We start from the raw sequence: 16,161 nt of genomic DNA on the forward strand, positions 1-16,161 counted from the left end.
CACACACACACACACTACACACATGTACACACACAGTACTACACACACATATTTTTTACTTATTTTCCGTTTTCTATTGTTCAGATTAATGTTAGATGAATTTCGTAGATAAGAATGTTAGAATGTTAATGTTAGATGAATTAAAACTAGTTGAATTAATAGAACTAGTTTATTTTTAGTAAGAAAAATTAGGTATATGAGATTATTTGAACTAGTTGAATTAATAGAACTAGTTTATTTTTAGTAAGAAAAATTAGATATATAAGATTATTTGAACTAGTTGAATTAATAGAACTAGTTTATTTTTAGTAAATGCTTAGTTGAATTAGTTGAATTAATTGAATTAATAAGTGTTTAATATTTCGCCTATATGAACATATATAGGAAATGTCGTCTGACGACGGAAAAAAATTCATTATATGCGAATACTGTGAAGACCAGCGCGGCCTGTGCGACAGAAATTTTCTTGTTGATGATAGGCGATTCAGCATCAAGCTGGATGAGACCTTCGAATTCGATACATTAAGTCACAACGACAAGTCTGTTTTCGTAATTAAGCATGACTTATATATGTTTCATTTGCCTGATTTATAATTTTTAATTTTCACTATTCTACTAGCGCATCCCCTGCCATGCAAGAATTTTTATCTTAGATAAGATAGGTTTCAATAATATGGAAACTATGGAGGTAAAGATGGTTTACCTGAAAACTGAGTATGGTTATACTTTTAACGTCAAAGTATACAATGCAAAGACGTACACCTATTTTGAATGCAAAATTTGGCAAACACTATGCAAGGCTTATGCATTCTGATATGGTTATCACCTTTGATATTTGTCCGGAAGATGATATTGAAGGTAATAGAGACATATGGGTCGATGTGCAGACGCCTCCAATTCTACCATTATGTGAGTTCTTTTCAACTATATTTTTGTCTTTGATATTGCTTATTAAAAAATAACTGACAACTAATTTCTATTGACAGCTTATTTCCATTCAAGCAAACATGTCCGGCGCTTGGTAGACAGGACCTACTACTGTCCCGGAGCTAAACTAAACTGCGAGGAGACAAGTCATTATGTTTCATGGCTTGAGGATCTTCATACTGTCAAGACAAATTTTCTTTCTGGACTTAGAAATGTTACTACTCAAAACGTGCGACCAATAGTGATCGTATTGAACTACGGTCACATCTATTTAGGAATGATGGTAAGATTTTTACTATTTGTCCTCAGTGCATCTTTTGCATACATAATTTTTTTGTTAAACTTTCATTGCTAAGTATATTAATTAATTAAGTACTACACGATGTTCTTCAACAGGGACTCCCGATGACAGTTATGCCTCAGGGAATCGAGACTAAATGTTGCATGTCAATTGTTAGCTTACGGCCAAGATATCCTGCATTGCACATGAGTGCATTCAGGATTTCTAGAAGCGATGAATGCTTAATAGTGAAAGATTGGAGGAAAATTGTTAACGATCGCAGAGAAGTACTAGGGGGCAGCAATGAGAAGTGCAACCCATGATTATGAGACAGGTTCATCTGCATGCTCCAGTATGATGAATCAGGAGAGTTATACATGTTCTATGCTATTTTACCTGAGAGAGAGCAACATGAGTGATTTAGCTAGTTCATGCTCTTAGTACTTGTCCTTTCATGTCCGTATTCTTCGTTCTGAACTTAATCTTCAAGAGTGATTTGTTTTTGTGGTGTTATATATGAACGCTTATAATATCATGACAATCATATTGAACTCAATGATATTTTTGCTTCTGGTACAAGTGAATGTTTCTTCTTTAAGCTAGTGTTGGTGGTGATTAGATAGCGGTAATGACTATGATGATTAAATAGTGATAATGACGACTACGATGATTTTTAGCTAGCTAGCTAGAGTATATATGCCATATCCATATATATTATACTTGATCACCTAATTAGGTGATCAAGTATAATATGGATATGGATTTAACAATTCATTATAATGTAAAACAATCACTAAATTAAATTGAAAACACAAAATTAAAGGAAAAATAAAAATAAAACCAAACATTTAGTACCGGTTGGTGTTACCAACCGGTACTAAAGCCCTATGCGCATCCGGGCCTGGCTCGTGCCACGTGTTTGCACTTTAGCGCCGATTCGTGACGAACCGGTACTAAAGGGGGGGGCTTTAGTCCCCACTCTTTAGTGCTGGTTGGCGAACCGGCACTAAAGGCTGTCACAAACCGGCCCTAAAGGCCGGTTCTGCTCTAGTGACCCAAAAAACTTAAAATAAATCTAGAAAAATATGTTCATGACAAAACTTGGGCTCGAATATGTTCCGCTGCCTAGTTTCTTTTAGGAATTCACGTTCTAGCTCAGTTCACGTTATATTTTTTTTACACGGCCAGCACACTTTATTTACTCAAGATGTTCACTGGAATACAAAGATTAGAAGGAGGACCAAAAAGCCACAAATGGTGTCTCCCCCCTAAACTAGTTGTCATCCTTGCTAAGCGACGGGCCTCAACATTATTCTCATGTTGTTCGTGGAATATTTCACATGCCTAAAACCCAAATTTTGAAGAGTTAATATCTTTTGCAATCATGCAATAGCCTCCTAGTTGTTTGGCGGACTTGAGCTTGGTGCTGACTCTCAGACAGTTAGTTTTTTTAAAGGGAAACATGTTTTGCTTTATTGATGAAATCGCCTCCTGGTTGTTTGGCGGACTTGAGTTATTACTGATTTTTCATTGGCGAAGATAGCTCAAAGTTGGGCAAAATCTTTTGATGAACATATGAGTTGACATAGGGCTTTGATGCTCACCTTCATGAATAAGTTTCCGGCGCGCAGACCAAATTGCCCAGGGATGGTTTTTGTAGGCGAATCGCCCAATGTAAGTTTTTTTAAGCTATATATAATCACTCAGGGTTAGTTGATATTGAAAGCTTTGAGTTTTTTTTGAAACTCGAAAGCTTTATCTGGGACTGGGAGTTTGCATTATAGCTTTTCTCAGTTCACATTATAGCTTTTATTAGACAAAGTTCGTATTATAGGTATTATATTTAGTTTTTTAGTCTAATTATATATATATATTTAGTAACATTAGCATTATAACTTTATTCATACTTATAACAATTACATGTACACTGATTTAGACCTAAGATCCAAGAAAATGCAAAGCAATTCCTATGAGTAAGAATTACAATGAAATCTTTTGTAAACACCGAAAGTGCCTTTATGCTCCTGAGCTCAAATGAGCTTGGTGAACAGTAAAATCAAAAAAAATATATCAAAAGATCCATTTTTTTTTAGAGAAACATTGACAAAAGTTCTAAGTGCTTGCAAAAATTCATCGTGGAATCACATTGGCGTAAGGCATGGCAAAAAAAAACAATTTTAGTGCTCCAAAATGCTTTTGAAAGTAGCATTTTTAGAGTACCATTTTTTGCCACGCCTTCTAGGAATGTGATTTAATGATGAATTTTTGCAAGCACTTAAAACTTTTGTCAATGTTTCTCCCAATTTGTTTTGGAATTTTTTTCGATTTTACTGTTCACTCGAGCTCATTTGAGCTCGGGTGCAGAAACTCTGCATCCTGTAAACACATTCTTCACAGCGTCAATCTCTACTTGAAGAAATACTCCAAAGACTTCGGTAAAGAGAGTTTTTTTTTTTGAGAACTTGGTAAAGAGAGTTTTTTTTGAGGCAATGGTAAAGAGAGCTTTGTTGCAATGTTTGACTTTGCGCCTACTATGTCCTTGAGAGCATCCAACAACATTGGAGTTGTTTGTTGGGCCCAAAGAAAATCCTAAAATGGCCGTGTTAACTCACAAGCCCGGTCTGTGCCCGTTTAGGCGGGCCTATATTCCATGCAGCCCCCTCCCTTTTACATTCTGCCCCTCGCCACAACCCTCTCTCTGACTAACCCTACACCGCAGCGACTATATAAAAGCTTTACTCGTCAGAGTCTCTAGGGTTCTTCGTTTCTCCCTCGCGCCGCCGCCTCCTCACCCGTCCCGGCGCACTTGGAGCTCGTCGTACCCGCGCGCCGCCCACCATGGTACGCGATTACCACTCGGATCGAAGCTGCCGTTCATCGCTGTTTTACATGCCCTGACGCCAGTGTTAATCTCGTGCAGATCATCTCCAAGAAGAACCGCAATGAGATCTGCAAGTACCTCTTCCAAGGTCAGTAATTCTCAATCCCTCGCGCTCGTAGGCTAGTAGTAAGTAGCTACTCCCTCCGTTCCAGAATAGATGACCCAACTTTATACTAAAGTTAGTACAAAGTTGGGTCATCTATTTTGGAACGGAGGGAGTACAATAGAGGCGTGGTTGATCGTGAATAGGATTGATCTGATGCGCTCACAGCAACTACGTTTAGTGCAACTTATTTGTCTTTAAAAGAAAGATAAATCTTTAAGGGGAGAGGTGAATTGTGTTAATGTATAGGATTTGATTCGTTGGTACAGTTTTGCATGCCAGGAAGCCTACTAGGCTCTCATAAGTTGGGTGGGATCATGTTCTTCCGTAAGTAAATGAATTTTGTTTAATGGGGATTGGTTCTGAATTTATGTGCATCAATAAACAAAATGGAAATTCCATGCCATGGCTTGTTATGACTTTCTACACCAGGAAATACGAAACTGAATTCACCTAATGCCATATTTATTGGTGACATCATTTACTTGATGATATGTCGTCAAATTATGTAGTACATCAGAAACCAAATGAAAGATTCCATGCTCTGGTTTGTCATAAACCATGTATGTGCTATTGCAGAGGGGGTGCTGTATGCCAAAAAGGACTACAATCTGGCGAAGCACCCGCGGATTGACGTGCCGAACCTCCAGGTGATCAAGCTCATGCAGAGCTTCAAGTCTAAGGAATATGTCAGGGAGACCTTCTCGTGGCAGCATTACTATTGGTACCTCACCAACGATGGCATCGAGTTCCTGCGCAACTTCCTCAACCTGCCATCTGAGATCGTGCCTGCCACTCTCAAGAAGTCTGCCAGGCCTCCTGGCCGCCCTCTTGGCTCTGGCCCACCTGGTGACCGCCCAAGGTATAGTTCATTTGCCATTGCTCTGGGAGTTCATTTGACATTGCTCTGGGAATATGCAAATCATCTCTTTTGTTACAATGCCATTGTCCTTGATATACCTTTCAGTACCTACGGGATGATTTCAGTTGCACTTACTTGACTAATGAAAATGACTACTAACTTTAGTTTATGATGGCTGATTGTGGTATATTAATTATGACTGAATGTCTCCATTCTGACTGCATGTGATTTGACTTAATGGTTTAAGGTGCAGACTCTAATCTGTAGACATGGCTTTACATCATAGCAGTATGAACTTGAAAATTCTCTTTTGTATCGGGTTGTGTTAAGTCCTTGGGTTGTTCTGTAGACTTGATCTATCTTGCATGATGGTCAGACTTTTTAATGTATGGTTTACTTCCATTTGTGGACACACTTCATTTCTTATTGGTTGGTCCTTTGATTTTATTATGTAGACTTCAATATGTTTGTATTCAGGGTTTGCAAATGTTGTTGGGTTAAGTTACTATGTTTATTTATCCTCTTAATGATTTTATTGTTGCCAAGGCAAGCTTTTAATGTTGCTTATTTTGATTGGACCTTTTGTAGGGGGCCACCTCGCTTTGAGGGTGACAGACCTAGGTATGGTGACAGGGATGGCTACCGTGGCGGTCCTCGTGGTGCACCTGGTGACTTTGGTGGTGAGAAAGGTGGAGCCCCTGCAGAGTTCCAGCCATCATTCAGGGTAATCAACTTATCTACTTGATGTGCTCCTGTCTTGTTTTGGTTGTATGATTTAGCATAGCAATTTACAGCCAAGATAAATACTCTAGCTTAGAATATCTGTTTGAATCCTCCTGTTCTGTGCACTTGAGCAGCTTTTTGTATTCACCTGTATTTTGTTTCATGCTCAAGAGTCCCATTCTTAGTTTCATAATTTGCACACTTTTCTTTGCAAAAGGTCTATACTTAAATCTTGCCATGAGCAGAAGAAATGCATGTTATTGATACAATTATTGAAATAATAATGAAGAAAACTAAGTGACTGCATGTTTCAGTTGATATGGATGATTTCTCTGATTTTTTTTCCACCCTGAAATGTTTCAGAGCTCTGGTGGTGGTGGCTTTGGCCGTGGTGGTGGTGGCGGCTTTGGCCGTGGTGGCGGCGGCGGTGGTGGCTTTGGCGCTAGCCCAATGGAGTGAACTTCCCCCTAGTTTGGATGTGATGTTTTTGAGTTTAAGTTTTGCATGATGGTTTTATGTAGTGATGTTTGCGAGATCGATCAGTCTACATATCTATAATATGCTATCTTGATTCACTCCAGTAAAATAGCTCTGCGAAATACTTCTGTTTCTGCTCGTGTTTTGAACTGTCTAGGTGGTACTCCATGGTGTGAGTAGACGTTTGTATGGTGGCGGCGCCAGCCGCCAGGTTTTTGCCCCATTGATTCGTCTTGATTGCAGGCGGTAGGTGGTTGGTTTCCTGGCGGATGCCTTAGCTCTACTTCTCTCTCCTGCCCCTTGTTTCTTTGGTTTCCATGTGGATAAATTTAGCCTTTTCATCATAAAATAATGAAAAGGGGAGTATCCTGGTTTTTACGAATCTGATGGTATGATGCCTATGATACAATGGTGGTTGAATTTATGAGCCTGATTGGTATGCAGCCAATTTTGGCCAAAACTAGAACTTGTAAAATATGGGGCAACTTTTGCCAACCAATTTTTATGCCAAAATTTGGAAAACAACAATGGTTTAGGGCAACTACATCAAAATGGACCTCAGCCATCATAAACTTTTGCCAACCAATTTTTATGCCAATATTAGGCATCAAATGTCCGTTTTCAATATATTTTGTGCTCTTTAAAGCAATTGACAGATAAGTATTCCAATGCAATAATAATTCAAATGAAAATCTTACAATCCAAACATAAATTTAGAAACAAAATAGTTCAAGTTAGAATTCAACTTAGATATAATGCTCTAGTAGTCTAGATGAAACACCCAAAGATGCTCAACCAGATCTTTCTGGAGCCGCTCACGCATTCATCTACTGGACGGGTCTGTTCTAGAAGCTTGATAGGATCACCCATGTTTGAAAATTCAGATCAACGAACTCCATCATTCTCATCCTCGACAATCATGTTATGGTGGAGGTAGGGGTGGCCAGCAGGGGCCAAGCCCACCCCATCATCGCAATTTTATTTGTATTATGCATATGACCAATGCTGTTTTTAAAATTTTGCTTTACGCCGGCCCTTCCTAGCATCAAATTTTAGGCAATCCTGCCTCCGCCACTGCAGATCACACAAGCTGTCCTCACCCCCCACAATGTCTCTGGATCTCATAGTTTAGCAGCTTCGCGAACAACTGCATAACATGCTTGGATCACTCCAAATGCCCTCTCAACATCCTTTCTAGAAGATTTTTATCTTTGTGCAAAGTGACATTGTTTGTTACCCCTTGGCTCGGAGATGGTCTTGACGGAAATCGCACATGGAGGATAGATACCATCACAAAGATAATACCCCGTGTTGCAGTCATTAGCACCGATGCTACAATTGCACTCAGGATCTTCGTTGGCGCAGAACCTTACAAACATAGGAGATGGCTACAACACATTGGTGTCACTGTGAGACACAGTCATGCCAAAGAAAGAATGCCAAATCCAGAGATCATCTGATGCAACTGCTTCAAAAATGATGATGATCTTTTTACAATGGCCTTCGTATTGCCCTTGTTGGGCATATGGACAGGTCTTTCATTTTTGGTGCATGCAATCCATGGATCCGAGCATACATGAAAACCCTCTTGCTTCTCCAATTGCCATGACCCTTGTTGTGTCTGCAGGAATTGGTTCTCACAAGTACTCCGGTCCAAACACCTTCACAACCACAATAGTAAATTTGACCATCGCTTCGAGGTATGTGCTTTCAGACATCCGGAGGTACTCGTCCCACTACGATCGTGCCATAGACATGCATCCGCATTACATCTGCGCACTTCTGATAACTAGAGAACACAATGGTTCCAATGTCACGCTTCCTCAGTATGAAGTACTCATCATAGGCCCGGACACCATGGTAAATGCGATCGAACACTTGTTGCCGCATCCGAAATAACAACACAAATAATATCGCATAGGGGCAAATTATTCGACGACCAACATGGGATGCCACCTACCCTATTCCGATTCAATACTCGATGTCCCTTTATTGATCCCTTGTAGTCGAGAACATGCTACACACGCACGCACCATGTCTACCGCCTTCATCATCGTACTTTCATCCTCATCCGACTCCATGAACTCTTTGTAGAAGTACTCCTCATCTGAATCCACCGTGTTTGCTTCAAAGTAAACAACTAGAACATAAGATTTCTTGGCAATGGCATTTGGCCGAGCACTTGCCAGGCGTAGTGTTTGCTATGGACGATGTCGGCAGGGAGCGGAGGTTACCTATGCTGCGATGGAATCCAGGGTAGAACGGCGGTGCAATCCAAGGCAGGAAAGCGCTTGCATTGTGCGACGAAGGTCCGATAAGGCCCGCGTGGCGGTCGGGGTTGTGTAGCGGCGGCGGTGGTCGCCGAGGGTGCAAATACACATCACATGAAGAAGGAAGGAGTTGGAGAAACCTCTCCCTCATTTGGTGCCAATTTGTAGGATTTTGAACATTCGGATAGGTCCAGACAATTTTGATGCGTGGGATGGCAAAAAATATCCAGACTGTCTGGTCCAGACATTTACCGGGGATTTGGCGATTCACGTTGGAGTTGCCCTTAGCTACCAAATATGCACAACTTCCAAACAAAGAGTTCATCACATACATAACTTACAAGCTATGTCATACAATGGCCGAATTTTGGCCTAGCAGAAATTCAACAGCAAAGTGTACTTGCAGTGTCATTAGCAAAAAAAAAAGTGTACTTGCAGCGTGTGATGAGAACCCGGCACATAAAATTTCTAGTTTGCATCTATGATTTACAGTCTGCCAACTAGTCTAAAGTTTTGCTGATTCAGAGTCCAATGTTCTTCTACAAGCATAATAGTAGAGCAAAGAAGGTGGTCGGCAGCATCAGTTGCTGCCAATGCAGCATGGCCGGCGGCTGCCACGACGCGGCATCTGAGGTCTTGTTGAAGATGCCTTTCGGCGTGCTCCCGCGCCGGCGCGGCGAGCATGTACCATTACTCTGCGCAACACACGCACAAATATTGTGTCAGTTCCTCTATAATACTGTAGAACACTTTGTCGAAACATGCAGTAAACATGGCAGGCAAGCAGCGAGGCATGTATGCTCATTTACATACGTTGCAGGCAGCTATGCTTCCGCATCCACAAACCAGCCCGCCGTTGGCCTTGTCCGTGGCTTCCGCGGCGCCGCCTCCGTCGCTTCTCTGGGTAACCATCGGCAGAAATTAATCGACATCATCAGCACTCAGCGAGTCCTCATCGTGCTCATATTCATCATAGAGTAACTACTCCGGCAGATAAGGATGTGATGCTACCTTGTAGAAGTCGACGGCGATGAAGTTGGGCCATCTGTCCCCGGACGCGGCGTGGCAGGTGTCGAGCATGCCCAGCAGCTGCGCCGAGTTGTCCTTGCACGCCTCCGGGAAGTTTGGGAGGTCCCGGAAGTAGTTCACCAGCACCAGCGACCTCGACAGGTCGTTCATGGCGGCCGACTCGGCGCGGTTCGGGCACGACCCCTTCACCATCCCTTTGCTCCCATCTGCAGCACATGGAAAGGATAGATACAACATCGTCAGGTTCTCCTATCTATCGATCGATGATGATAGACGTGCACTTACACTGATTCTCGACGACGTAGCCCCACTCGTGTGCGAAGCCCTCGGCGGCCTCCTTGGCGGACCTGGAGGTGAAGACGAGGAGGCGGTGGTTGTCGCGGACCATGTCGCTTAGCAGCGGCCAGTCGCCGCCGTTCTTGGGCATGCGCCACACCGGGAACAGGAAGGGCGTCAGGCCGGAGGCGTTGAACACCCGGGTGAGCCCCATGGGCGCCTCCACGTAGTCCTCGATGAAGATCGTGATCACCTCGGAGGGGTTCCTCCTCAGGAACGCCTCGATCTCCCGGAGCACGTTCACGGCCGGCGTCTGTCGTCGACGAACATATAACCGCTAGTTAGTCGTCGATGAGAGTGATTGGTTCTAGTAAAGTATCGTTTGGTTGGTGCTTACGAATGCGGTGAAGTTTCGGCAGGCGCCGCCGTAGGAGTGACAGAGCCATATGTCGTTCCGGAAGTCGTACATGTCCAGCATCAGCCCCCTCACGCCGTTCTGCGACACAAGAAATTCAATTACTTGAGCTTGAGAACGTCATCAATTTTACCTTCGAAGTAGCCACAGCTCACAACGTGTTTATTTCAGCGGGGATGGAATGCGGCCAGGAATGGACGTGCTACCCGAATTGGAGCGGACACCACACGTCTCATCCACACAAGGATACACAGGGAGGAGAGGAGTGCCCATCACGGGTGGCTGCTCCTCCCCTGCCATGTGTGCGGTATGGGTGATCCTTGCAGCTAGCATTGCCGTGCCAACGCTCCAAGCAAGCGTGTGGGCGTGCACGCAAGACCGGCGCCCGGAGGTGCGCTGCGCCTTGGACACGTGGACGAGCATCTTTGACATGTGTTGCGTCCGGGGACACCTCACCCCACCGCACACTGACAGGGTCTAACATGGACTCGGATACTCGCCGGTCCCACAGGTCAGCAGGCAAACGGAAGAGAGAGCAGAGCGAGAGCGGGCGGCGGTGGACTCACGTTGAGCTGCTCGGCGATGGTGTCCTGCTGGTTAAACGCCGTGACGATGGCCGTCCCGGTCTGGGACTGGGTGCCCAGCCGCGCGAAGGAGTTGTGGGTCGTCAGCCACGCGTAGCGGTTGAACGGCAGCCCCCGGTCCTTGCTCTGCGGGTCGACGGGGGTCACGCGGGTGCAGCGCGGCCGCACGTTGCCGTCCACCACGCACGTCTCGCAGTGCAGCCCGGCGTCGCAGTTCCGCGACAGCGCGCACGTCTCGCTCACCTGCAGTGCAGCAGCCGGAGATCATGTCCGTCCACGGGAGCGCAGCGCAAACACAATCGCGGCCGAGAAAGATCAATGTCACTGGTGACATGTCCTCAACTACCAGCCAGCGTACCTTCCGAGCGGAGGCGACGGCGGGGCACGAGCACAGGAAGGCGGCGGCGGCGGCGAAAGCAAGGACGAGAAGCACCGTCTCCTTGGCCATATCAATTCTTCTTGCCGCGGCCACCCGCCCCCGCCAAGCTCTGCGCTGCGCGGCTGGTGCTACGTTCTTGGAACGGCGGACAGCGGAAGCTAGTGGTGGAGCAAGCCTGCAATCCTTGTGTTGTGTGACTTGTAAGGCCAGACATTCCAGGTTTCGTCGCTTGCTTATGTGCGTGGTTTATGCTCTGTTTTTTCGCGTCGCTTGATCTTGGTAGCTCGCTGCGGCGTTTGTTATTGCGCTTGGCCCCATGTGTCAGTCAAGGGGACGGAGTGATGGTACGGGTTCGGGCACCTCCGGTTGGACTTTTTCACAATTCATTCTGACCCTTTCAACAAACTTTGTCACAAAATAAACTCGACGTGAAAGTATTTCACGATCTGACCCTTTTAGCAACGCAATAGACCGCGGTGTTTCTGCCCAAAATAGAAACGCCGAGGTAACTAGCGTTTCTGACCAAGAAGAAACGCCGAGGTAGCTAGCGTTGCGGACCAGGTAAGAAATGCCGAAGGCGCTGACGTTGCTGCCCATCATTGAAACACCAATGACCATGGCGTTGCTGCTCTTCTCCATGTGCATGTAAAATGTGGATGAACAGCCCAACTAATAAGGTTAATTAATTATGACCAAAGAGGGCAGCAACGCCATGGTCCCTTGGCGTTTCAATGATGGGCAGCAACGCCAGCGCCTTTGGCGTTTCTTACCTGGTCCGCAACGCTAGCTACCTCGGCGTTTCTTCTTGGTCAGAAACACTAGCTACCTCGGCGTTTCTATGTTGGGCAGAAACGCCAGGGCTGTGGCGTTGCTAAAAGGGTCAGATCGTGAAATACTTTCACGTCGAGTTCATTTTGTGACAAAGTTCGTTGAAAGGGTCAGAATAGTGATTTCGGCCCCTCCAGTTGCGGTGGTCAGGTGCAATGTCAGACAGTCGGAGTGATACTCCCTCCGTCCCAAAATTCTTATTTTAAATTTGTCTAGATATAGATATATCTAATACTAAAACATGACTTCATACATTTGTATTTAGGCCTCTTTTGGTTCATAGGGTAGGAGAATCATAGGAATAAGAAAGTTATAGGAAATGAGATGACATGCTTCTCAAATCCTATGAGTAGGAATAGGAAATGAGATGTCCTTTGTTTCACATCATAGGATTTTTTTTATTAAGTCTAGCCTAATGTTTATTTTCCTATGAAATGTGAAGGATAGGAAGAATTCCTCCATAGGAATAGAATTCTATTCCTACAAACCAAAGGGCATTAAAGGAATTTTTCCTACAGAAATCCTATCGTATGAAATCCCTACAAAATTCCTCCAAACCAAAGGAGGACAAATCTAAGACAAGAATTTTAGGACGAAGGGAGTGCTAACAATCGGGGGTGTTAGAGCATCTACAGCCCCTGTACCATATTCGATCCGTCAAACGTCCACGAGCGTGTCCGGATATGTCAACGAACAGTGACCGAACAGTCCTCAAATTCCCTTCTTTGCATTTGAATACTTTATATCTTAAATCGTAAATCCATACAATCCATACAAAAGAAAAGTGACGCGGAGCATCCCAAGGTCATCCTCATGGACCTACCATCGTCCCACCAAGTGCCAAGTGGACCCATGACACAAGCACGTGTAAGAGCTCTCAAAATCGAGGTGACATCTCTCCTCTCGCAATTCCTCTTTGAAACACATGAGACATGACTGCTACCTGAAACGGAGACACTTTACGTATTACGTTGCATGGATCTGTCGGTTAGGGTAAGTTAAAAAGATCACTAGGAGTTTATTTTGGGCTAGATTATTTAGGGGGGCTGCTATGCGTCCGTCGATAGATGAATTGAAAACATCGATCGCCTTGCCATTGGATTGAGTAGCAATAGCCGCCGGATCTCTCCAACAAGGTGTGTACCGAAGCGTTATTTTCGCCTCAAATAGGTACTTTGTGGTCTGCAACAAAGATCTTGTTGCAAAAACATTTGCAACAGAGGTGGTGTTGCAGATTTTTTTTTCATCTTTACTTTTTTGCAACATAGATGATGTTGCGGGAGAAATTTTGCAACAAAGGTGATGTTGTGGATTTTTTTAATTTCCGTCTTTACTTTTTTTGCAGCATATATGATGTTGAGGGAGGAATTTTGAAACTGTGGTGTTGCAGATTTTTTTTTGTTTACGTCTTACATTTTTTGCAACATACATGGTGTTGCGGGAGGAATTTTGCAACACTGCTGGTGTTGCAAATCATTTTTCAATGAAAGATGAATCGGACAAGATGAGAGGCCGAGGGAAGACGGACGGGAGCTCGCTAGAGGGCAATAGGAAGGGAAGGGAGAGGAAGGAGGCTGCGGCGACGAGGGAGAGAGGCGGTCGGAGGGAGCTTCGGCGACAGGGAGCGGCATCGGCTGGAGCGGATCGGCGCGCGGCTACCTCCCCCTGGATCTCAAGAGAGGAAAAAGGAATCGGGATGAGGGGGACGAGTGGCTGAGTTTGCTCGGGAGCATAGAGCTGGAGATATAAGCACAAAGGAGATATGGTGGTGGCAGGCCCCATAGGACACGCGTCACACGAGGCATGCGGTGGATGAGCGGCAAGCATCCGCCGGTTGAAAAAATATTTTCCCATTATCCATGTCTTTGTCAAAATTTACCATTTTTTCTTGAGAATACTGAAAAAATACGAAAACACTAACGCCCACACGTGTGGGCGTTTGCATCTCGCCCATACGCGTAGATCCGCGTCCGTTTGTGAGCGCACGAATCTTGGCATGTTTCTAGTGCCACATAGGACTGGGCTGGTGTGTGGGCATTCGCCCGGTCGCCCACACGGCCGTTTCAGGACACGGAGGGGCCGGTGTGTGGGTGTTCAGCAGTTCGCCCATACGCCACTTTCCACTGACGCACAAGGGCTGGTGTATGGGCATTTGCCATCTCGCCCACACTCCCGTCTTCTCTCCCACACCCAAACTGCTAGTTTCCATGTGTTATGCAGTGTACATGGCAACTGCCCTAATGTGCTTGTAAGCAGATGGCAACTCTCTTTTTTCTTACCCGAACATGTCAGTTGCCATGTGTTTTGCAGGGTACACGATAACTGCCTAGTGTGCACGTAAAAAGATGGCAACTCTCTTTTACCCGAGTTGCCATGTGTTTTTGCATGGTACATGGTAGCTGCCCTAGCGTGCACGTAAGAAGATGGCAACTCTTCCTTTTACATGGCAACTGCCCTAGCGTGCTTGTGAGCACATGACAACTCTCTCAACTGCCTATGTTAGTAGGTGGCAACTCCAAAAATTTTGAAATCATGGCAACTGCAGTAGACCAGACCATACATGGCAACTGCAGTTGAGCAACCATGGCAACTGTAGTTGTCCGACATGGCAACCGTAGTTCAGCAACACGACAACTGCAGTTAAACGAACATGGACGAGGGTCTGGACCATGGCAACTGCGGGCGCGCGATGACTGTCACGCAGGGCGTGAGGGACCACGAGGTACGAGGCCTGACGCACGGGGCGTGTGGGCGTTATCTATTTCGCCCACACGCACGCGTGTGAGAGAGATCGGGAGGAAAAAAAGAGGTATGTGAGCATTACTTGTTTTGCCCACAGTAGGTGTGTGGGCTGTTCCTTTTATACACCACACAAAATGTATGGGCAGTCCCCCTAACGCCCACATGTGTGATACTTATCGGCATCCAAAAAAACTACTATATGTGAGGAAGATGCGTAACTCATTATTAGCACTGGAGCTCAGGTTAGCGTGTTTTGACAGCAATTCTGACCGGCGGGGGTCCGGGCATCAGGGCTACGTTGGCATTGCATGCGTAGAGCACTCTGAGATGGATGTGGAGCCCACGGGTCAACTGGGTCCATGCAACATCTACTAGTAGTGTATATGAATAAGACACTTTTGTTTTATTTCTGTGTGTGCTTACAAATGGACCCCATTGGACACCGGCGGGTGGACGCCGATGAGCTGTGCTCTTGGGCGTGGCGGAGCCGCCACCTGGAACTACACTAAGGCCTCATTTGGCGCGAGTGGGTTGAGGGGGTTTCGAGAGGATTTTCCTCGCGTGGGCCAGAAACCCCAGAGACCACGTTGGCCCATTTGGTATGGGGGTTTGTATGGGCCAATCCTCTCTAATCCACGCGAACCCACACGACTCGAAACCCTCGTTGAGCGACTCAGGGAATCGCTCGTCCTATCGCATGCCACCAGCGAGAGGAAGAGCCGCCGCCGCCGTCACCACCGAGGGGAAGAGCCCCGCCGCCGCCATCGAGGGGAAGAGCCCCACCAGCGAGAGGAGGAGCCCCGACGCCACCCGCCGCCCCGACGCCGCCCGACGTCCCGTCGCTGCCCGACGCCGGCGTTACTCCTCCAGCATACCGGCCTTCTCACCGGTGGTAAGTCATATCCGCCTCTCCCCTCCTTCCCCTCCTCTGCTCGCCTCCGTCCTAACCCTGTCCCCGGTGATAAGTCATCGACGCCGACGAGCTCGCTAAGAACGCTGTCTTCTTCTAGCCACTCATCGACCCTAACCCTACCCAGCGAGATTGTCGTGATTTTCTGATGGTGATGGTGATGGTCTGATGGATCTATGAGGATTGACAGTTTGTAGCAATATTGTAGAATGAGATGTTTATTTCATTTTATTTGAAATGGATGAGTGCTCTACATATTTGTTAGGAGAGAATCCATGTTTCAAATGTCCATTGCCGGAGATGTCAAGATTTGTTAGTAGTTGATGCAAAGGAGGAGGACTTGTTGGGTTGTGGTGATGTCCCCGGCCTAATTGATGGAGAAGCAATCCCTCATCTCAATGGTCGATAGTCCTATGATAAATCCCGGCTTAATTTCTCATCGGTCACATAGAGCTTGAAAAAATCACATCCATGC

At 45.6% G+C, this 16,161-nt stretch overlaps 2 protein-coding genes across 2 annotated transcripts; one reads left to right on the top strand and one right to left on the bottom strand.

Moving 5' to 3' along the window:
- Positions 1 to 3,891: 3,891 nt before the first annotated feature.
- LOC119364289 (40S ribosomal protein S10-1-like) lies at positions 3,892 to 6,391 on the top strand. Its single transcript, XM_037629735.1, has 5 exons — positions 3,892 to 4,048; positions 4,128 to 4,176; positions 4,771 to 5,053; positions 5,642 to 5,777; positions 6,140 to 6,391. The coding sequence occupies exons 1-5, from the start codon at positions 4,046 to 4,048 to the stop codon at positions 6,233 to 6,235; spliced, it is 567 nt and encodes a 188-aa protein (XP_037485632.1). The 5' UTR covers positions 3,892 to 4,045; the 3' UTR covers positions 6,236 to 6,391.
- Positions 6,392 to 8,829: 2,438 nt separating this feature from the next.
- On the bottom strand, positions 8,830 to 11,416 carry LOC119364290 (PI-PLC X domain-containing protein At5g67130-like). The gene is made up of 7 exons (XM_037629736.1): positions 11,186 to 11,416; positions 10,810 to 11,070; positions 10,226 to 10,324; positions 9,838 to 10,141; positions 9,535 to 9,758; positions 9,337 to 9,423; positions 8,830 to 9,218 (listed from the first exon to the last, which is right to left on the bottom strand). The coding sequence occupies exons 1-7, from the start codon at positions 11,273 to 11,275 to the stop codon at positions 9,063 to 9,065; spliced, it is 1,221 nt and encodes a 406-aa protein (XP_037485633.1). The 5' UTR covers positions 11,276 to 11,416; the 3' UTR covers positions 8,830 to 9,062.
- Positions 11,417 to 16,161: the final 4,745 nt, after the last annotated feature.

Source organism: Triticum dicoccoides, chromosome 2B, assembly GCF_002162155.2.
Source record: "Triticum dicoccoides isolate Atlit2015 ecotype Zavitan chromosome 2B, WEW_v2.0, whole genome shotgun sequence".
Taxonomy (NCBI): domain Eukaryota; kingdom Viridiplantae; phylum Streptophyta; class Magnoliopsida; order Poales; family Poaceae; genus Triticum; species Triticum dicoccoides.

Excerpts from the sequence above, each read along its gene's own strand:
- LOC119364289 (XM_037629735.1), top strand. Across the intron at positions 5,054-5,641 it reads CCACCTGGTGACCGCCCAAG|GGGGCCACCTCGCTTTGAGG; the intron begins GTATAGTTCATT and ends GACCTTTTGTAG. Across the intron at positions 5,778-6,139 it reads AGTTCCAGCCATCATTCAGG|AGCTCTGGTGGTGGTGGCTT; the intron begins GTAATCAACTTA and ends GAAATGTTTCAG.
- LOC119364290 (XM_037629736.1), bottom strand. The coding sequence starts at position 11,275 with ATGGCCAAGGAGACGGTGCTTCTCGTCCTTGCTTTCGCCGCCGCCGCC. Across the intron at positions 10,325-10,809 it reads CCATCGCCGAGCAGCTCAAC|AACGGCGTGAGGGGGCTGAT; the intron begins GTGAGTCCACCG and ends CTTGTGTCGCAG. Across the intron at positions 9,759-9,837 it reads CTACGTCGTCGAGAATCAGT|ATGGGAGCAAAGGGATGGTG; the intron begins GTAAGTGCACGT and ends CATGTGCTGCAG.